The sequence below is a fragment of the Zosterops lateralis genome (genome assembly GCF_965231275.1).
Source record: "Zosterops lateralis genome assembly, chromosome: 3".
Taxonomy (NCBI): domain Eukaryota; kingdom Metazoa; phylum Chordata; class Aves; order Passeriformes; family Zosteropidae; genus Zosterops; species Zosterops lateralis.
Genome location: NC_139764.1, coordinates 39,111,638 through 39,134,386, shown reverse-complemented (window position 1 = coordinate 39,134,386; position 22,749 = coordinate 39,111,638). Strand labels below are relative to the sequence as shown.

The window sequence follows — 22,749 nt, the reverse complement described above, 5'->3', positions numbered from 1 at the left end:
TTTTAAGGAATGGGAAGTCTTCCTTTGGTATCCCTGGTTTTGGACACTGTCTGTTCTTTTCTGAGCCTATTTGCTGTACAAATAGTCTGCCTAGCACTGCTTTGGTAGTATTGCTCTAAATACAACAAATTTTAGATTAGGGATGAGCATAATTTTAAATTGTTAAACTAGCTGAATACCCAGGCAAATAAGGAGTAAGCACTCAGATAAAAGTTTGTGATGAAAGTGTAAGTTCATTACATTTCCAGGAACTTAGGCAAGGGACCTGCTCTAAGACCTGGATCTCCTCAGATAGGTAAAAAAATTATCAATTATTTAACATTATTATTTATCAAATACATATTAAAATTATTTTATATTAAAAAGTATTATCTAACAAATTCCCTATGCTGCTGAGGAGTATAAAGTGTCTAGAATCCTTATAATTGAGACGCTCAGCCAAGAAAGTTTAAAATAAAAGCATATGCCCATAGGCTCAGAGAAAAAGCCAGAGAAATCATTACTATTTTCTTAATCCCATGTTCTCAGCTAAGATACACTCTGCTTTGGCACATAGAAAACTTTGGGCTTTAACTTTATAAAATGATGAGTTTAAACCAAAACCAGCTTTTACATTTGTCAGAGTGACTGTAAGTTTTTCTTGTAAACCTTAGAAAAATACCTCAAAAATTCTAGCTCACTAAAAAGATTCTGCAGCTGTAGAGACACTAAAATTTTATTATCTGAAACTAAAAATCTGGAGACTCTTTCTGATGAATTTGAATATCCAAGTAATCAACTTTCAGGTTTCTTAGGTCTCCTTTCTTCCCCTTAATGTTTCACAGGCTTGTGTTGTCCATAATGATTCAGTAATCAAAACCAATTAAAAATAAAACATTCTTCTCTTACTACATGCAGGCATAAAACTTAGATAATTAAGTTCTCACTTACTAATGTGAGCCTGCTTTTATATAAATGCACTCTTTAATGTGTTTAAACTGGCAATTTGATCTAAAAGAATTATTTATCTTCTGGGACCCTCAGGGGCCGGGTGGCACATAAGAACATTTGTAGGCAATAGGTTTGATTGTGCTGATTATTCTTGACTGATAGGTCTTATTGCTAAATTGAGGTTGAAGTGAAGCTAGAAAACCCAGACTCACTAGAAACCTTGAAGAAGGTGAAGGGTTTGTGGTTGTGCAGTGCACTATTGTGCGCTGTGTTTCAGATGTTTGCTGAATGCCCATCTCTGTGCCAAGAAATGTCCATCTCCATGCAGCAGGCCTTTCCAGTCGTGACCTCAGCAGTGCTTTTCTCAATGAAAGCACATCTCTTTGCAGTACATTTGCAAGTGGCAGATAAATGGCTGAAACATGCTGAGCAAACCCAGAGAGACTCCACCATAAGCACTGATGCCTAATGTCCCCCAAGGACTTTTGCAGCGGGCTCAGGGCTGTCCTCCTGGTTCCCTGAGCTGTTGCTGAAGGCACCCTTGGGCAACTTCCCTCCTCCAGCTGAGGAGAGGACCAGGCCACACACTGCTGCCTGCAGCCACAGCTGCAAGGAGTGTTGGGCTACACCAGCAATTCTCATGGCAGGGAAGGTCAGGGAATAAAAACTGCAGGAAGTGCTGCACCTTCCCCATAGCATAAAATCAGTTGCTAAGAATTGGAAGTAAGCCACACCTTGCAAAAAGAGGCTATTACCATCCTAAATCTCTTGAATATATTTACAACATACTCCTTCTGTACTGAAGGTGAGGTGGCCCCAACTGAGAAATGAAACTTTTTCAAACAAATGCCTGCCTCAACTGCATGCTTGCATTTCTTACCAAACACTGGAGCCCCCACTGAAAGAAGTAGCTGTAGGTGGACTTTTTTTCTTGGTCCTTGTTTCTGCTGGTTTGTGGAAAAAGGAACAACAACAGTAGCAAAAAATGTGGCTTTCAAATAGATGGTCTGGAGAAAAGCATATCATTTCCAACACACAATGACATATCCATTAGGCTAGGCAAGAGGGAAAACAGAAGCAGTGGGGAAGGGGCAGAGCGGAGAAAATGGAATGCATTAGCAATTATCCTCAGTCTAGGGTGTGCTACTAGTGTCTTACAGTATCTGAGCATTTATCCCAGTCCTGAAAAATCAGTCTGGTACTTCAGTTTCATCCTGATGTGGTAAAGAATATTTACTGCACGTTGCAGTTTCCAATTGTCACTACTGAACTCGAAGCAGATATTTCACAGATATTTCTTTTCTGAAGATTTGCTTAGTGCAATTCTCTTCAGAGTAACTGTGTTGGTTTTGTGTTTCTGTTGGCATTGCTAAAATCAGAATGAATCTGCCAAGGGAATCTTGCAGACTTCAGACTGTGCATTGAACAAAAATATGCTAGGCAAGTCACAGAACAACTCCTATTCTAAGATGTCTTATTTTCTTGTTCAGTACCCATGGACCATAAACAACTGCCTAGGGGCATGTAAGAGCAGGGTAAGCATATGTGTTGCTTCACCCAAATTTTCTCCTACCCTATTCCTGCTTTAAGGTCAAGCAGAGGGTTTCCTGAGCCTCTTGTGGTTTTTCGATGAAGTCATCTTCAACAGATTTCTTTTCGACAGACTTTCCTGGCCTCTCCATGAACCCATATAAGTATTTTGCACCACATCATTATTTCCAAGGAATTCCACATCACACAACTGTCTGTTTCCTGAGGAAACTTCTCCAGGTTCTTCTGATTCCTGCTGGCATCATTTAGTGATCTATTTTATACTTCCTCGGTCATCTGTTTCCAGGCTGAAAAGTCCTGACCTATGCAGTCATTCCGTAACATTCCTTGTTTTCCTTTGATTTTTCCTAACTTTAATAAGCATAGCCTTTTACAGGGGAGTGCATCAGCTACAATCCATACTCCATGCAACAGACTTAGTCAGTGACAGTGCAATGATGTTGTCCCTTTTGTCCTCTTTTCTAACATTTGATTTCATGTTGTGTCTGCCTAGAAATGTCTGTCTATCATAACCCACAGACTCCTCAGCAGGGCTGGTCACCTCTGAGCACATAATTTTGTATTGCAGGCTAGCATTGTTTGTCCTCATGTACATTTGCCTATATGTCCTCATGCATTTGCCTATACTGAAAGATTACTGGGGCAAGGAATTAATCAGGAGATCATCCTTCTTTGCTGGTTTCCAGCAGGCCTGACAGACAACCCTGCATGTTATGTTTACAAAGTGTTTGTTTCCCATATCCGTTCATCAGTGAATTTTAAGCAGGCTGTAGGAAGCTGTTCCTGATCACTGCATTTTGACAAACATTGATAACAGTCTTGTACAGGAGGAGAGCAGACAAAAAAGCTTCACCTGGCGAGGCTTTTGTAAAGCTGCTTGTAATGTTGATCTTCCCAAAGTAAAAATATTTCATGTATAAAAAAAGCTGAGTCCTCTGGGGTACTGAGCGCCCCTTACAAGGTGCTTAGGAATCCCAAATCCTCTTGGGAATCAAGGTTGCTCAGCATGCTTGTGAAGAAATAGGCTGGATACCCTTCAGGAACCTTCAGAATTGCAGTGTGAAGCCTTTGCTTCCAGAGTTTAATTCTCCTGGAAATGAAAATGAAAGGTGCTATTAATAAGGTCAAATCAACCCCAAAAATGGCATTCTAAATCCTCTTTGACAGTTCTTTTAATTATTACTGAGTACCTGTTTGGTTCTGTGATAGCACTGAAGGAAATAAATTGAGCTAAAGGAAAAAAAAAAGTCAATCTTCAGTGCAAACATAAGGCAAAAGTAATGAAGGAATTAAATTCATTACCAGAAGACTTTCCCTTAATTTCCTAGAGTAATGTAACAGAAATTTAATAGTGAAGGAAACATAACACTGAGAGTGATGATTTTGGTACTCACAGGAATTTGAAGACAGTACGTAAAGAGGAGGGACCTAAAACCTTGGCTTACCTCAAATCATTTTAGAGCCTTTTAGCATTTGAGCCTATACTTGCCTGTAGTGGAGCTTTCTGTGCCTTTGGAGAGCAGTAACTAATCAAGATTTGAAAGTCAGTGTGGATAGAAAACCTGCCAGTGGTGGAGCCTTGCCAGAGTATCAGGATATCCTCAGGCCTTTCCTGACCTTGGTGGTGCATGCAGTCTGCTGTGGCTAAAATCCCATGTCTCACCCAAAGCCTTGGCAGCAGCCTCAACAGAGAAAAGTAGAAGACCCTTGGAATCAGAGTCTCACTAATGAAGTGCTCTTGTTTGTATCTGTGGCAGTTTATACTGTGATGGCAGCTGCACCATTCAGAATTCCCTGACTAGAACTGTTTTAGATGGGGACTCCCACTTTGTCAGAAGAAAAGTGGGGATGGGGAAGGAGAGTGGAGAAGAAACATGCAGCTCTCTCATAAGCATGACTTCATTTTGATGCGTTCATTCTCTTCTCAGGTGCTGGATTTGATGGAGTGGAAGAAATTAAACGTCACCCTTTCTTTGTTACTATAGACTGGAACGTAAGTGGAGCAGCATCATTTTTTTCTTACCTATATTTTTTGAATGCTGTGCTTAAACTGTCATGCTTAGGAAAAGATTACTTTCTCTAACATAGAGAGGCTAACTTCTCTAACACAGAGGAGTTAGAGCCTTTTCAGTGAGTGCCTCTGTCTCTATTGCATTCATTTGGCATCAGTACTCAAAATTGGAACAGTTGATCAAATTAAACATGATTCAAGTAAAACATGTCAGATGTGATTAACAGAATGGTAAACAAGGATTTATTTTATTTCTATCAGCTACAGCTCATAAAGGTGGCGGTGCAGATTATCTGAGTATTTGATTTAGATTCATAAGAGGTTCGATCTCACATTTTCAGCCTTGTAATTGTTCAAATTAACTTATTCTTAGACAAACCTGGAGGCAAACATTTTTCATTCTTGATCTGGACATCTGCCAGTGCATCAGAGCTGCTGTTTGACACATGCCCTAGCATTTTCTAGTTTAGTGTTATCCAGCCCATGTTGCAGTATTGTTGTGTCTCTTCTGTATTTAATGCATTCACTCATGAGTGCTAGTACAACAGATAACATTGAAGCAGTTCTTATGAGAAATTCTGTTAAAACTGCATGAATCTGTGTGACAGAGCCATTGTCAAACTGCTGCCTGTGACTTTGCAGTAAAGCTAATTCCTTTGTGAGGGAACATTTTGTGGTGCCCAGGAAGCCTTTGAAAGGCCCACAAACCAATTTAGAAAAATATCATTTGAGTTGCATGTTGAAGAGTTGTCATGACTCATAAACATATTAAAACATAATCAATGAAGGTGGATTTTGAGACTTTCCTTTATAGTCAAGGTGACATTTAGTCCCATTAAGTATGTTCTGGAATCTAGAGTGTCTTTCCTTTTCTGCCTCTTACTTATCATGAGATTCTGTATGAAGCCTTTACATTTATGAGAACAGTAAAATAAAATAAATAGAGAATAAAAAAAAATAGAGAATCCAAAGACTTGGGCTGGTTATGATGATTATAATTGTGAAATAATAATGTTAATATCAATAACAATAATATTATTTTCTGTATTCCCCCAATATCTCTGCAGTCCTCAGCTTTGTAATCAAATTCTATGTCAGATGACTATGTCTTGATGTAATAAGAAGCACTGTAAACAGTGAGAGGGTTTTTCTTTCTTCTGTATTCGCTAGGAGAGCAGCTCATTAATTCATCATAAATAAATGAGGCTCTGCATCTTGGAAAAGTTAGTTTTGTCCCATGAGAATACTGAAGACCACCTTCTGTCATGATAATTGGTGATTGTTTCAAGCTCCGTTCTTTAGGGAACAAATTTCATGCCTGTCCTAAGGAAACTCTACAGTCCTCCATCATCTGAAAAAGCTCTTATGGACATTGAAATATCTACCACAAAGAGGATAGGTATGCCTGAACATGCCTTGGAGCTAGAGAGGAAGGTGCATTTAATTGCTCTTTGATGTGTTATCCAGCCCTCTAACTCTGGTGTGAAATATAGCTGTAAAAATCCAATTTAATCCAACATAATTAGTGCTTATTGCACTCTCTCAGAGACAGATCACTATTACACCGATCAGCTATCATCTTTATAATATATTTCCTCATTTTATCCTAATTTTGCAATCACTCAAGGAGATCTTGGGAGGCTTATCTTGTTCCAGCAGCTACAGTACTGTATGCATTTTAGAGCAGTGTGAGCCTGACCATGAGCTGAAGCCAGGACTTTGACTCTCAATAGTTATCCAACCAGTTGTTAACATGTTCTTCGTGGACACAAACAGAGTCAGAGAACAGAAATGGATCAGACATAGATGTATAGCACTGATCTCTGTACAGTTTCAGGAAAAGAGTCCCTGGTGCCCTCATTTTGTTCTCTCATAATGTATACAGAATCTCTCACATCAGTATGCATAGAGTCAGCAAACAGCACTGTTGAGATGGGACAGAAATTATGATTTACTTTATGTCTTGGCAATATAAAGACCTCAGAGAGCAAGAGGCACTTCTGGAGAACTTCTGTGCTACCTTGGCAGCTATGATATGCAGGACTGCTGTGACTGACAGCACAGAATATTTCAGAAACTGCAGTAAAACAGTCCTCCATCAAAAGCCCCCTTATCATGAAGGGTAAGAATAGGTTAGTGTCTGCTGAAAATGCAATGTGAAAAAGGTTTGCTTTTAAGTATGATTTTTTCCTACAAGAGCGACATGAGAACCAGAAACAAAGCACCAAGTTGCATCATCTAATTTTAAAGAGAGATTCAAAACAGAAGTGAGTTAGCTTCTTCCTTCTAAGCCGTGCGTGAAGTCTTGATGTTGCAGTGATACTAGAGCTGCAAATGGAACCCTGTGACTCAGGTTTTCATTTCACAGTGTTTTCAGAGCTGTTCTCTTGGGCTTTGGGTTGGAGCTGGTTATTTTCTGTCCCTGAAGTGTTTACATGTTGGGGCAGTCATTTCCCATCTTTTACTGTCTTCAAACAGACACCACCAGATGCAATGTCTGGTTTGGATGAATACCCAGTGGAAATAGCACACACAGGGCAGGAACAGCCCCTGTCATGGTGCTGCAGATGCTGCTGCCAAGCACAGCATGCTGGTAGCATGTCACCACTGCAAGCAGAGGCAGTAAGGGCAATCCTGGAAAACATCAATGTGACCAGGGAACCTTCCTCCTACCAGCTTTTCCCGGGAGCCATTCCCATGTTCCAAGGTGCCATCCTTCAGCAAAATCTCTACCCACCTTAGGTTTAACTTGTGGCTAACTTCTGCACTAAATGAACAATGGACAGTCTGACACAGAGTTTTTTATGCCCAGACTTATATGGTGGCATGAGACTCTGTAAGAGTCACATTTTTACAGCTAAATTCCCACTTTCCAGAGTGAAAAATAGCTGGAGGTTTCTGCAAATATCAGTCTTGCTGCTCTGAGGCATTTAGCAGGCACCATGACGCAAATCCAATAGATCTGTTGTTAAATGGATGGACTGCCTTTCATGATCAAGGCTGGGATGCTCAGGAGAGAGATTAGATGTCCAGCTCCTTGACAGTTTTACCTGCTTATTAACCTTGCACCTCCTGTTCTTCTTAAGACAAGCAGACCCAAAATGAATTGACCTCAGATAATTTAAGTCATTGGCTCTGAGAAAGCACAGTCTGGTTCCTGATTTTTTTTTTTTTTTTTTTTTTTTTTTTTTTTTTTTTTTACTACTGTTTCTTCTTTCCAGGTCATGCATAATGAATTCCTGGCTGTTCATTGAAAATGAAAAATTAAATCCCTTTTTGCAGACTGCTGTCGGAGGAGTGGGCTATAAACAGTAGTTTTTGTTTGGATGACAGGCTAAATTGCAACTAGAGCAAATGACATGCTTGAAAATGAACTGTCAAATACAGCTGAGGAAAGGAGTGGGAAGAAAGTGGATCCCAGTTCTTTTTCCTTTATTTTTAATTTTTCCAAATATTAATCAGAGATCAAACTGAACTGAAAATGTGAATTATTTAATTTCAGATTTTACCAACAGCAAAAAATTAATCCTGGGGTCTGATTTCTGCTAGCTTTTCTATCACTTGCAGGCAATAACATTGAGTCATTAATCTAGGAGAGGACAAGTGTTTCAGAATGTAATTCATCCTTTTGTCTGCTTATTGGATTTGCCATGACAGGTGTATGTATCAAAGGAGTTTGTTCTCACACTACAAGTGCACCCCTATGGAGGGTAGCATCTTTCTATTTCTAGAAGGCATCTAAGGAGTAATTCAATTCTTCATCAGAGAAACTCAGTTGAGGAAATGACTAAATAATATTTAATGAAATGAAACCATTTTCTTTTTCTTGATCTTTACCAGGCACATGTACAGAGCATTTACATCTCTGGGGTTTTTAGGAGTGTGTTTTTTTTAAGTTGATGAAAAATTAAGTAGTTATAAATAAGAAGAGAAAGAAACACAGTGTTGCAGCATTTTATTACTAGTCTCTCTTGTGTATTACCTAAGTTCCAGCTGAGGTATTGTTCAGATGAAGATCATACTAGGGATGTGGCAACATAGTTTAAGAAGAGGTTGGTGGCACCTGGAAGAAAATTAGTTATTTCAAATAAAAATATTTTTGTCTGAAATCAGAAAGAAAGTCAATAGAAGCTCATAGCTTCTTAAACTGCTATAGAAATGGTTTCTAGTTAATTCATAGGTACTTGCTATGAAAGTCTCAGGAGGACATGAGGGGTTGATAAGTAGTCAGAAGCATGGATATGTGTGAATATCTAAATCAGTGTTTTCACACCTTGGAGTCCATCTCCCTCATTCTGTGGATTATGCACTTCGTCAGCACAGCCTCTGCATCCATCAACACTGTGTGTTATGCAGTGATTCTTCATACCTGTCAGTCATATTTTTCTGTGCTGAGTCAATGCTGTGGCCATTTAAAAAAATTGGTGATGGAATGTGGGAGCTTATTTTTACTGGGAAAGATAGAAATAAATAGTATTCTCAATAAAACATTAAGGGCCAAGGAGTGCAATTCTCACTTATGGATGTGGGAACAATGTGGAAGAAAAAAAATCCTCAACTTCTTATACCTGTGCGAGATAACAAAGTGCCTAATAAGATGCCCCAGAAGAAAAATTGGGATATCAAAACTGAAATTTAAACTGGGAAAACTGGAACTCTGTTCCCATCTGTCTAAACAGATGATGGAACTCACTGTAACTTTTGCATACAGTACTAAGACTACCATGACTTAGAAAGTACATAACTGCTTAAACTTCACCAGAAGTTATGGACAGTCTGATAGAAATTGTCAAAGGCAAGATTTGAAATTTAACCTGCTGTAATTTCCCACTCTGATTGGTCTCTGCCAGAAGAGCTCACGATCACGATACATCATCCCTGAATAATTTGGGGACCATGATAAGAGACAATATATTAATATATTTCCTAAAATTAGAAATATTCTTGAAAAATCCAGAAGGATCTCAAATCCTCCAAGAGGTTCACTCTCTATGTGTATACGAAACAATGGCTGTGATTCTTACTATTTCCTTAAATCAGCTTGTACCACATTGAGTTTTGCAGTCTATAGGATGCAGGTTTTTAAAGGAAGAGGTGTTCTGCCTGCAGCAGGCCCTCGTGTGTCACTGTGTTGAGCTGCCCTGTGGTTTAGTGATTTGGCTTGGGTTGTAGTGGCACACTCAGAGAACTGGAGCCAGTGTGGGATGGAGAAGTCCATAGATGATACTACTCTGCTTTTCCTGGTCCTCAACGATTTCATTTAGTCACCCTGTTCAAGAGCCTAGGAGGGGAGAAATGTTTTAGGCAGTTTACCTTTTGCTGTTCTGTTGTCTAATTTTTATCACAAGTGCGTGAAGAAATGGGAGGATCCTCAGGGTTGGGCTCAAAGGGAGTGCCTTTCACTCACACAGGCTTCTTTGTTTCTATCCCCTCCCAGAAAGAGAATTTGTGATTTTAAATCTTTAGGTGCTGTGTGACTCATGATGAATCTTAAATCCCTCTCTAGTAGTGGAGGATGTGGGTTAGGGGCTCAAAATACAAATGTAGCTCCAACAACACTTAAGAAACTACAGATGGGGGAAGGAATTAAGAGGCCAGAGAGAGTATGGTTATGAAAATGAAAAGAGAGTGCAATTCCTGAATGATGTACAGCTCTGAAACATTTTCCAATTTTTGGACCTCACAGGATGAGCTGTGCGGTTAATTCTGTGAGGAAGCATGTGCATGTGACCATATTGCTTTCTGCAGTAGAAGCACTGCAGTTGTGAATTAAGACAAATAAAGGGAAGCCAGGAAGCAAATAGCTTTCTCAAGGTGAAATCCTAGCAACAGAAAAACCTTCAGTAGGTGCCGAGTTCTCTTCTAAAGTCCTGTGCAGGCAGAAAAAGATGTATGTTAATTACTAGGTTGATACTGTTCAGTTGATGAGTGACACTTCCTGCTTAAGATTGCAATTGGCTTTTAATTATTTGGAAGACTGGCTTCCCATTGTGGCTCACAGCAGTTATTCATCTCCTTTCTTCTCCAAAGATACGGAGCAGTTTTACGCAAGCAGGAACTTTTTATGGTGAAATGGCCATTAATTATTGCAGAGTAATTTCCAACCTCACTGTTTCACTTTCCCAAGGAATCATAATTCAACCACAAATATATCCTTTATGTTAAGGCTAATACTATGCTGTAGAATGTTCTGCTTCAAGAACCTTTATTTATCAATGCAAAATCAAATTCAAACTATGATGATGTATATATATCTTAGATTTGATCACATGCTTTGTATTACAGAAGTTAATTCCCCAGAAAATGCAGAGTTTTAAAAAGAATCTTCTTGCACACAAGGCTGGACAAGCATTTAGTAATTCCATTAAACATTTTGAAAAATCAGCTCATTAGGAAATTGTTCTAAGAGCTAACCTAAAAATACACATTGCAAACAGTCATAAAGTTGAGCTCTCCACTTCTTATCATGACTCGAAAGTTTGCAATAAATGTTATATTTATGCTGAGACATGTTAATTATGGGGAACCGTCTGTGGCAACTAATTCAACCCTTTGAAAACTGAGAACAAAAGCATTGCTAGAAAGGAAATGCAGTCTAGGGACTGCAACACAGGGCAGGGAATCAAACTGGAGCCCTGTTCCCTGTGCTGCCATCAGCATGATGTTTAGTTTTGGCCATGTCAGGCAGAGATGATGCAAAGATGGCTGAAATCAATAAGGCTCTTTCCATTAACCTCTACAGGCTTTGGATCAGATCCAGGCATCCTCACCTCAGTGTGTATGTGTGTGTGTACGAATGCTTGCAGTGGAGCATGGTGTAGCAATTTCTTAAAGATCTCTGAGAATGAGTAAAAAGGCCCCAAAGTCCCTCATTATAAAGGCAGGATGTATTAGGATGAACTTACGGTGCCTGTTACTTAGGTGATCCTCTACATGACCCCTCAGTCACCAGCAGAAACTTGCATGCCTGGCAGTACTTACCTGTAACATACCTTCCTCTCTTCCTTGTGTTTTTCCTTTGTTTTGTTCCTCTGTTCAAGCCACATGTAGAGCTTCAGTGTGATTGCCCACCCATCTACAGTGTTTTTTCCCTACCATCTTCTGATGGGAATTTTGATGCAATCATCAGCTGTAATCCTTTCCTTTCACCAGATACGCTAAAAGAGCAAGTCTCTTGTTTAGGTTGTAAGGACCAGGTGGCCAAGCCTGTGGCTCAGCTCAGTCTGGCAGCATCTCAAACACATTGCTGATTTTTGATAAATAATAAATGCTAAAGCAGTCATGGCTTCCCAACAGTTCTTTGTGCTGATTGCCATTGCTGCGCTGCTGAAGTCACCCTGTTTTCTGGTCTTACCATTGCACATCCCAGTTTTGCCCTTAGAGCAGTGAATTTCCATATGCTCCAGCTGGAATACTGTTCCAGTCTATGGGCTAAATTTTTGCCAGGAACATTTGTGTTTATATTCAGGATTCCAGTAGCTAAAATGTGCAGGGACCATCCAAGTCACAGATTTTAAGCTGACCAGTAAAACAAGAGCCAGAACCACGCTTACATCATCCATTTCTATCAGTCCAGCAAGGACAGCATGGAGCTGAGAGAGGACACCCTAAAGAAAGCAGGGGAGTCTATCTCCAGATGCTGAGAGTGTACACATTTATGCTGACTGTGATCTGTTTTTCTCCTTGTAGAAACTGTACAGAAAAGAAATCAAGCCGCCTTTCAAGCCCGCGGTGGGGCGGCCAGAAGACACTTTTCATTTTGATCCAGAGTTCACATCTCGGACCCCCACAGGTTAGTAAGGTGGCACATGGGTAATAGACCTTTTCAGTTAGTCAATTCATTCTTCCTTTCCCCTCCCTATTCCAACACAGTCTAAAAGTATGATCACCTGTGGCGTTACAGGATTTTGCCATATCCAGCAGGAAGCAACAATTGGTTTTGCTTTTCCAGCAAAAGAGGCTCAGAAGTATTTCACCAGCTTTGTATTAACTTGTCTTCAGGAAGAACAGATTTCACATTCTTTAAAGGAAAAATAACTTTTTTTTTTTGCTATTTTATTACTAATTTTTGCTTACACTAGCTGAATTTAACTATTTTAAATTACCTTGGCTTCAAAGAACTTTGTATCTCTGCAAATTAGTATGTAATTATATACTGCATAGATGTTTTATTTAATTATAGCATCCCACAGGCTGTGGACTGTTGGAAGTTAATGTGTGGTTAAAAGCAATGAAGAATCTTCAAGTTCTCAGGTCAGCAGAGTTATGCCAACAGGAAATTTGGCCCACAATATTTAGAAAATGCTTGCAGAGAGAATGTGTTTCCTGTAACTTCTGTTTCCTAACAGAAATACCACACTTGTGCACTATATATATGAAGGTGACTGTTGCACAAAACTCAGTATTTGCACTCTTTTAAGTGGAAAGCAAGAATATGAATAATGTCAGAGTGGTAATCCTACTTAAAATGTTGCCTCCTACTAGACATGGGTAGGTTACATTACATTTCTGCCTGTGATGTACCTGTGTAAAGAAGTACTTGTTTATACTTTCTAGAGTGTAAAAATTGAATTAGTTGTTGTTTGTAAAACACTTTGAAGGTAGTAAGCACTGTAAATATCACATACTATTGTGGTAATGATCAAGTATAAGGTCTCAAACTTCAATCCTCAAATTCCCCCGGAACTGTTCCAGCAAGAGGGAAAATCTGAGCTTTCATTAAGAAAACATATTATAATATGTGAATCAGAGCTGAGATTTCCTGCAGATTCTGTTCAGGCTTATCATGACCTACACCATTTTTTTCTTAAAACTAGCCCAGACTTCTATTCAAAGCCTTATTTCAGATTTCCTTTCATGGGGTTTGAAATAAGGGTATCTACTCCAAATATTTCCTCAGTCAGTTCCCTTTTTTTTTTTTTTTTTTTTTTTTTTTTTTTTTTTTTTTTTTTTTTTTTTTTTTTTTTTTTTTCCCAAGGATGTGCTAACTTTTAGGAACTATAAAAATACTATATTCTTGTTTTTTTCAACTGGAGCATGCACCTGTCTCCAGTGTATGTTGGTTACATTCTGATATTCCTATTCCACTGCAGAGAAACATGATCCTTGGTTTGCAGACATTTCACACATCTGATTTTAGATTTAATTTAGATTTTGGAGGCACTAACTTCTCTGAAATATTGGAGACTGCAAGTTAGTCTGGTCTTGAGGGATTTGCTCTCTGGTGCTGCCATGGGAAGTTTCACTGATGTGCAAAGAAGCATTAAGAGTTTGGATTGCTTTGGAAATTCACACTTCATTTCTTGTATTGGTGCCTGGGGCTCTATTTTACACTCCACATGTTACTACTGTTGCCTAATTAAATTTGTTATTTTGTACAAGACACTGACTTGGAAGGTTTGTTTTGGGGTGGTGGCTGGGGTGGGGAGATGGCCTGCCTCAATTCTGCTTTGGGCTACCATGGATAGTGGCCTGAGAATCAAACATTTCAAAATGGGTGTAATTGGAAGTGTGAATCCAGTTACACTTTCAGAATTATGGAAAAGTCCTTAAAAGACTGGCAAAATATTTTGCAGCCTTTAACTGTTGACTGGTAGGGTCAAACAAATTGGGGAGAGTATCACAAATGTGTTTAATACTGGCTTACATTGCCAATGGAATAGAGCAATAACATTTTTTATTTTGCGGATTTTATATCAGGACATAGACCCCAAACAAACTAATCCTGTTACTGAGAACATCCTCAGATAGAAAGCATTGCAATAATTACTGCTTCATGATCATGCAGTTGTGTTTTAATGAAGCTGTCAGTCACTACCAAGGAGGGGGTAGAGAAACATACAGTTATTTTACACTGTCTTTATGAATGAGTTCTCCTGTCTGAAAGCAGGTTAATGTCAAAGTGTTGGATCCAGTAAATCTTGTCATTCCAGTGATTTGCTGTACCTCGGAAACTTCCTTTACCCTGGAGGTTGAAACCACATTCTGTGGATTCTTAACTTCAGATCTAGGTGTGCCAAAGATGTGGTTTCTAACCCTGACAGATCATTTATGTGGGTAGGATTTCACATCACTTTTTCTCAGAGATTTGTCGAAGCTGGAGCTGCTTTTTCTGGGCATTTGCTTCCTGAATTCACTGCTGTGGACCCACATGTCATTTGTGGTGACTCGGCTCTTAACAGGGAGCTGGGGACTGAAGCAGTCTAGGTTAGGAATAGTGATTTGAACAAGGATCAAACCAAGATCATTCTTGTGACCCAACTTACATTTCAGTCCACAAATGTTTGTACTGTTGTAATTGATGAGACAGCAGGCTGTAACCAGCAGGGATGTTTTAGGCTGGCTTTACTTCTGAGAAAAAGCGTATTTAAATTTTCACCTGAAGTATATAAATATCCTCCTTTGCAAATAAGATGTTTGCTAACCCCAGTGAAATATAATAAATGAAATTATTTAAGAGTTATGAAGCATTTGAAAATCCTTAAACTTAGATACTTTATTGGAACAAAGCATCATTACTTTTTCACAGAAAAAAATAACCATTATGCATGATTGGTGCTTGTAAGTGGATCTAATTCAGATCTATGAAATGATTCTGATTTATAAGGCCTAGAAAAATTATTTGACTGTCATGATTCTGAGCTATCAGTTAATTAACATGATTTTTACATAATTTTGCACTTAGCAGAAATGTTTTAATGGGCAAATCAGTGGTTGGTGATGAATATTTAATGGTGAACACCAAATCATCAATAGTTCTTTTGCAGTATTTGCTGAAGCAATTGACAGTGAATTATGAAGGAACAGTTATTTTTAAACAGAGCTGACCTACCACTTTAGTTTTAGAGCTGGATCACAGCTTTTCTGAGGTTCAGAAGTGTTCAGATGTGAATTATTGTCATTCCTTTTTTTAAAAACAAAAATTCTTTCCTCTTAATTAGTCCCTCGTGTAAAAATCAATATGCCATGGTAGGAAGTATCCAGTGATGTGAGAGGTCTGGTGTGATTCATCCAACATATTTGCAAGGACAGTGCCCATCAAAAATACCAAGATAAACAAAAAAACTGACGTCACTTTACCAAAAGACAATTTTCTCCATCTGAACTCTGCTTGCTGTGCAATAAGAACATACTGACTCATGACTCCTGTCAAAGCTGAGGCAGCTTTGTGATGAGAAACAGAATTAGTGGTTTTGTTTATTCGCAAGCAGATATATATTGGTTTTATCAAATTCTGACTTCAGTTCCTCTATTCATTTGACCAGTAGATTTATACAGGGGGTGTACATGCCAAAAAGTACACATTCTCACTTATATTCAGGGCCTCAAGCAGGTGAGTCAGATATAAAGCTCAGTGGGGATGTATTTTCTTTAGATAACTGGATATTTACACACTTTACTACAAGGAAATAGCTTTCTAAAGAAAGTTTAGCCCTGTAACTTTGTCAGTAAATCCCATGGTGCATTGGAGGAAATATGAAAGGAAAAGGACAAAAAACCCTACAAACCCTCCAAAAAAAACCCAAACAAAAGGTTAGCAAATTTTACTAATACAGGTTTTTTAATCCAGTTGCCAAGGAATGGTTTACAAAGTGGTTCTTCTTGCTGAGGAAAATACCTGGGATAAAACATACACTGGGGAGAAAGATCTCTTTAAACTTTTCAGAATTTTAAGTAAAGCACAGCTCTGCTTGCTTTGTCATGCTGCTTCTCTCACTGACCAGTGGTGCAGGTACAAAGAATTTCTCTCTGCTTATTTCATTCTAAAGGTAGAATAATTCAGGATTTTGTGAACTTTAGCCATTCCTTCCCTCCTTTTGCCATTCTAAGGGAAGAAATGGGGAGAAAATCTCCATGAAGGTTATTTAAAACAATCCTAGTAGTTTTCTCTACCTGAGGACAAGTCAGCCACTGTCTTCCCTGGAGTAGGTCCCAGCTCCTAAAGCTGCTCCACAAGATTCCTATAAGACCAAAACCCACCATTACTGGAGTATTGTGCTTTTACATTGGTTTCATGCATTCTCTATATTCTCCTGTCCCACACAAAGTGCCACTTCAGTCTTTATAGCCAAGTTGCTGCCAAGGACAGATACAGCAGCCTGTGGCTTTCTTCCACTCCCTGGAGAAGCTCTGCCAAGCCCTGCAGGGTGCCCTGCCCTTAGTCTCCTGTCTCTCACTGAGCCTCTCTGCCCTGTGCCTTCTCTCTCTCTGTGCACTCTTGGCACAAGCAGTACTTTGCCTAAGAATCATCATGCCCTGTGAAAAAAATCCCTGTGTCCAAGAGGATATTGCAAACAATAACCCTGCATTGTTCAAATCCAGAGGAAAGGAATGGAGAAGGCACACCAAGGCCTCGATATGGAGATGAATTATATTCCCCTGTGTCTGCCAGATTTGCTGTTGACTGGCAGAAGTGACTTTGTCTGTTGTAGCACCATGCTACTCCCTTCTGTTTCTTTTGTCATGAGGCCATTTTCTTCTTTCTCCTACAGATTCCCCAGGTGTTCCTCCAAGTGCCAATGCTCATCATCTTTTCAGAGGGTTCAGCTTTGTTGCCTCTAACTTGGTGCAGGAGCCTGCACAGCAAGATGTGCACAAAATCACTGTTCACCCAATTGTGCAGGTACTGATGCTGGTCACATTTCACATCTGATGTGCAGATATGAGTGTGTGTGTTTAAACTGCCTAATGTTCTCACTGGTATTTCACAGCTACCTAGTGTAGGAAGGAGGTGTTTTGCATGCAGCATGTAGGTGTTGAAAAAAGAGAATTTTTTTGCAAACGCCTTTATGTATAAAACCTTCCTCACCACGTTTGCAAAGGAAATAGGAACTGCACTTTGTCACAACTGAAGTGAAAAGTACTTCTCAATACCTGAAACAGGATTCCAGTTGTGCATGCAGGGTGGGTAATGAAATACTGTTTTTTCACTGGATGCATTTCATTCTCAACAGTTTTGTCTTGGATTATATGATCCAGTCTTGTGCTGGCAAAGGAGTTCGATGAAATTTGATGAACTACTGCTATAGGCTCCCAGAGACACAGAGCCCAAGCTCCTGGGTGTAAGAGTCCACCCTACTCCTGCTGCTATTGCACAAGAGTCTGGGTGTATTCACCTAAACCAGGGTGCTTGATGGGGAAACATGCCAGACAGTTGGTTCTTTGCTGCCATTCCCCTTAAAAAAAATCTGTCCAGTTGTACTTTAAATCAGAAATAAATTGCTACAAAAAGTTCAGTACATCAGAGGAGAAGTGATCAAGGAGAAAGAACTGGGCTGCTTAAAGATACAGCCAATTTTTTCACTAGGAAAAAGCTCCCTCTCCTACCCACAGCAACAGGTATATGTGCCTCAAGGAGGGAGACCCTGCCTGTGGTTTTCATAGGTCTTAATCTCTATTTTAATTATTTATGGTGGAATGTGTCATACTCTTAAAGATGCTCTTATGCCACAGTAAGTTAACTGTTACCCAAGCAATTACATGCCACAAATATTATATATATTCCTGTGATTTACTTTGCAAAAATGTACTGAATATTGACATATGCATGGCTTAAAATTTAGCAAGTTCTGTATGGACTTTGCTAGCAAGGCTACATTTTTAGACAGAGGATTCTGGAGGATTTTTAGAGGTGCTGTTTTTTTCTTCAGTCCTGGGATGGAATTTTGCAACAAAACCTCAGATTTGGCATTCACCATTGAACCAGTCTACCTGCCCAGACATTTTCCAAAGAGCATATGTATTAGTGGCTTAAAATATTAACTTGTCTCTCACAAAGAAACTGCAGATAAACACATTCTAGACAAGACCTCACTATCTGGAGGCATTCCCCATATATGGGGTATCTCTCTTGAACACTGTGAAGCTATTAGTATTTTATATGTTATCTGCCCCTGAATAATTAGAAATCAGGTTATATTGTGAAGATATGTGGATTTGTCAGGAGATTTGGGCCCACAGTATTCTATGAATTTCTAACATATGGTGATTTTCTGCATTCCAAAAAATAGCTTAAAAAATCACAGCGGTTTTGTCACTACTTCTACATGGACAATTCCATCTAACAGACTGGAAAAAGGTAGAAAGGGAAGAGACACATTTACTTATTTAAGTAAAGAGCTTCAGAAATGTTTAACTGGATTAGAAAAGCTGCTAAGGACAAGAGAGCTCTGTGATGGAGAGGAGATCCAGCACCTCCTTCAAGAGGAGGCCAGTCTTTGCTTCTACATACCCATGTCCTGATCACCTTGTTTCTTTTGTCTTCCCCTGTAGCAGTTACATGGGAACAACATTCATTTTACTGATGGATATGAGATAAAGGAGGACATAGGAATTGGCTCCTATTCAGTGTGCAAGAGATGTGTTCATAAAGCTACAGAAACGGAGTTTGCAGTGAAGGTAAGAAAGCCTCTGGTAAACGCCAGAAATTCAGCTGAGACTGCTCTGCCAGGCTGGGCAGCAGTGGGGTCACTGGAGTTTTTGTTGACTTATTTCTCGTTGCTGGGTGTTACTTGGGATTTATATTCTGTTTTATAAGATGGCAGGTTTCATGATAAGTCTTCCATATTTTTTTCACACCACAGTCCTACCACATAGAATTCCTCAGTGGAAAAAACCTTTGCTGTCTTGCATGGAAATCCTGTTAAACACTTCAGCCATGCTCCTTGCAAGCTGAATAAGATTTTTAACATCTCCTACACTGAATCATTATAATTTAAAAAATTTCATATGAAATTATTGCAAAGTTGAAACATGATTTATTCTTCTTTCTCAAGTTGTTTAGATCTGACTTTCTTGTAATTAGATTTTTCAGTGAAAGCCATGATCACATAGAAAAACTCATATTTCTCTTTGTCTTCACATTCAAAAGTGGATGCTATCAAAATGAGCCGAAGCCAATCTTCAGCAGAGATTTAAAATATTGATTTAGTGAGGCTTTAAAGACATGCCAGTGAACATCAGACTTGGTCAAGCACCAGTGCATGAACCAGAGTCACCCCAGCCACAGAGGCCAGGGAGCTGCTAAGATGAGGGAAGAACTCAATAGAACTACTTTGGAATGCCATGCTCAGAGAACTGTCATCATCTCTATTCGGTGCTGTTGAATAAACAGCATGCAGCCATTTCAGGGAGCAGTACAGACCAGTGGTTGTGAGATAGCAGCTCAGAGGAAGAGTTTCAGACATGCACTTTTGAAAACACTCATATGTTACAAAAGTATGTTGTGGTTTTGTTCTTGTACCAAAAAGGGACAAGATCAGATTATAACACGGAATTTGAAAAGACAGGGGAAGTTAGGTCAGATCCTTTCACTCTGCAGCATCTCATGGGAACAGATTGCAGTACATAGAAAAGTGTATTTACCAAACTTGCAGTAAATGAGGGGATCTGGCCAACTGACACTCTAGTTTTGCTGTTTTAAAATTCTGAGAAAGAGATGTAAATTTTGCTAATAAATGAGATTGTGTCTTTGCTGTTCAATGAGATGATTAGAGCTTAAGGAAGTGATCCAAACTGCAGTTCATGAGATAAATGACCTCCAGATAGTCAACAGAATAATATTGAACATAATATTATTTTTTTTTTCCAACTACTAGACTGATCTGTTAAAATCCTTCAAACTTTTCATGTTTCCTTATAATGGCCACAAAAATCTGGAAACCACTATTAACCTACAATCTGTTGATGTCACTTTTCAAACAGTGGCTGATTTTCCTCGGCTACACCATAACTAGGAGCTGTTGGCTTGCATAAGAATGTGCTGCTATTTTTATTTCAAATGAATAAAAAAGATCAGAGCTTTTCAGTGCCCAGGTCATTTGTCAACAGATGGCATTATGTTATAGTAGGTATGGGTTCTGTATAATTTAAATACATCTGTGATGAACAAAATGTATATTAAGTTTAAGTAATAGCGTCAATATTTCATTTATATCAAGTACTGTGGACAGATTTATTGGTGTAATACAGCCAGTGTGAAACCAAAACAGAAAAACCTCATCCCTTGAAGATGTCTGAGTGCCTGAATCTGACAGGGTCCAGCATGCTCAGCAGGCTGGGTGTTTGGTGTACCTCAAAGGATCCAGAACAAAGCCAAGGCATGGAGACACTCAAAGCTCCAGAAGAGTTCAGCACTGTGATTGCTAGGTTTATGCTCTTTCCCATTTTTTTAATATTTCCTCTTTTTACTTCTTTTTTCCTCCACTTCTTACAACTCCTTTCTTGTCATGTAAATATGTCTTGATTTTGACTGCCAGTGTAGGCAACATGTGCAGCATCTCAGTTTCTGACACAGTGTGAGTCAAACGTGTAGCGCAGATTTGGGGTTGGAGACAGTTGGTGGGTTTCTGTTTGTTCTGTCTTTCCAGCACATTTAGTGCTGCCTCTTTGGTTATTACTCCTACCAATATATCAATTCTACTTCTCTTTCAATTTTATTGTAATTTCATAATAAGATTATATAATTTTGTTGTCAGAGTAGCTCGCTTTTCGAAAAAAATTGCACAATGCCACCCGTTTCAAGTAATTAGATAGCACAGGAGTTGCAAGTGATATTATCATAATTATATATCAGTCCCTTTTGACATGCATCCTTTAACTCTCTTTATAAAAAATCACTGTAATTAGGCTCTTTTCATTTCTGTTAGTAAGTATAATTTTCTCAGTGTTCTCTAGTACATAACATTCACAGGAAAAAGTATTCTGCAGTGATAGTTTGTGTGATAGGCAGCAGCCCCATTTGCCTTGCACCACCTCATTAAAAACTCCGTCTTTCAGAGGAACTGCCAACACGCCAGAGAACATCATCCTGTCTCCCTCAGGGGAGGCTGGTGATGGGGAAGGAGTGAAGGAAATTACGTGGTGGCATCACTGTGGGAAGACACTCACCATGTCACTGTGTAAATAAATAATCCTTCCATGGAGCCTGCTACTCACCTTGTTTACTCTTGTTGTGTGGTATCTTACTGAGACAGGAGATTACCTGGCCAGAGTAACTTGAGTCAGAGCTACAGCCAGAAAAGCAAAACTTTTCCTAGCCCAGAAGCAGAATATATTTATTAAAATGCAAAACACTTCATCCCTTTTCCTTTTGCTGGCCATCTGCTACTAATTGGAGGGCATCTTGTAGAGGTAATTAGATGTCTAGCAGTGCAAAGAAGTTCTCTGCTGATGTTGTAAAAGCATTTGAACCGATCTGGAATTTCACTCTTTTCAGAGCTCATTGAAATTAGGCACGTTGCTCACTGAGGAGCTTTTGGAATTTCCCCCAGACACATCTCTGCACCTGTAGGCAGCTGTGCTGCCTCTGTAAATCCAATCATGGAACCTGCTGAAGAAAAGAATTTTCTTGAGACCTATTCCCTCTTCTTCCATGTCATCTGTAAAAATGAAATGCTAATAATAAACTCCAAAGCTATTTTAGACATGCCCTCGGGCTCCTCAGCGCAATATTTCAGAATTCAGACATATCTCCAGTTCTGAGAGCATTTCACTACCCTGCAAGAGAAAGCCCTGTAGACAATCAGATTTCCTGCAGTTAGAGTCTACTCTGAGACTAGTAACCACCTATCTAGGTCAGTGCAGGTAGATGTTGGTTTAGCAAGTCCATGTGTCATATTCTACTTGCACGTACATACTCTGAGGAGCTTTTAAAGTTTTACTCTTAACTTTCTTTCCATCTTGTTCCCAAGTGAAAAAAAGTAAAAAGCTCTGAAAGACAAGTAAGGATTTGTTCATTCTTCTGAATCACAGAATATTCTGAGGTGGATGCTTCATAATACTCTGTTAGAAAGAAGAGAGATGGAAAAAAAAGAGTCTTTTTCCTTTGATGGATCTCTACTGTGTTTCAGATTCAGATTCTTCTTCTATAATATTGATTATCTTGACTACAGCAGGCCTAATGATTTTTAATAGCAAAGAGAACTGGCATGTCAGTGATAGTTACAAACTTCACATGGGTATAAATGTAATGGTGAGGTCAGAAGCAAAGGAAAATCAGATCAAAGTATTAAGTCACATCAGTATCTATAGAAAATAAGTTAATTAAGTAAAAGAATTATGCTAGAGGAGAGGGTAGGGGTTTCTGTGGGTGGAAGAAAGTTTACAATGGAAGACTAAACAGATTAAGCAGGGTTCTTGGTGAGTCAGATTTTTCAAAACCTTCCAGAGATGTGATGCAATTAGCATATTCCAAATGTTTTCCTTTTCTGAAAACTATTGCACAGCTTTCAAGCTTGGAGCGCTAGTAATGCTTTCAA

The 22,749-nt window shown here is 39.1% G+C and overlaps 1 protein-coding gene across 1 annotated transcript in view; it reads left to right on the top strand.

The window, feature by feature from the left end:
* RPS6KA2 (ribosomal protein S6 kinase A2) overlaps window positions 1-22,749 on the top strand; it is a gene marked incomplete at its 5' end in the record, with an annotated part of 154,223 nt that overhangs the window by 108,672 nt on the left and 22,802 nt on the right. Inside the window, 4 exons of the mRNA XM_083857269.1 lie at window positions 4,410-4,474; window positions 12,182-12,284; window positions 16,984-17,114; window positions 18,764-18,889. Of these exons, the coding sequence (XP_083713395.1) occupies window positions 4,410-4,474; window positions 12,182-12,284; window positions 16,984-17,114; window positions 18,764-18,889 (425 nt within the window). The remainder of the gene's footprint in view (window positions 1-4,409; window positions 4,475-12,181; window positions 12,285-16,983; window positions 17,115-18,763; window positions 18,890-22,749) is intronic.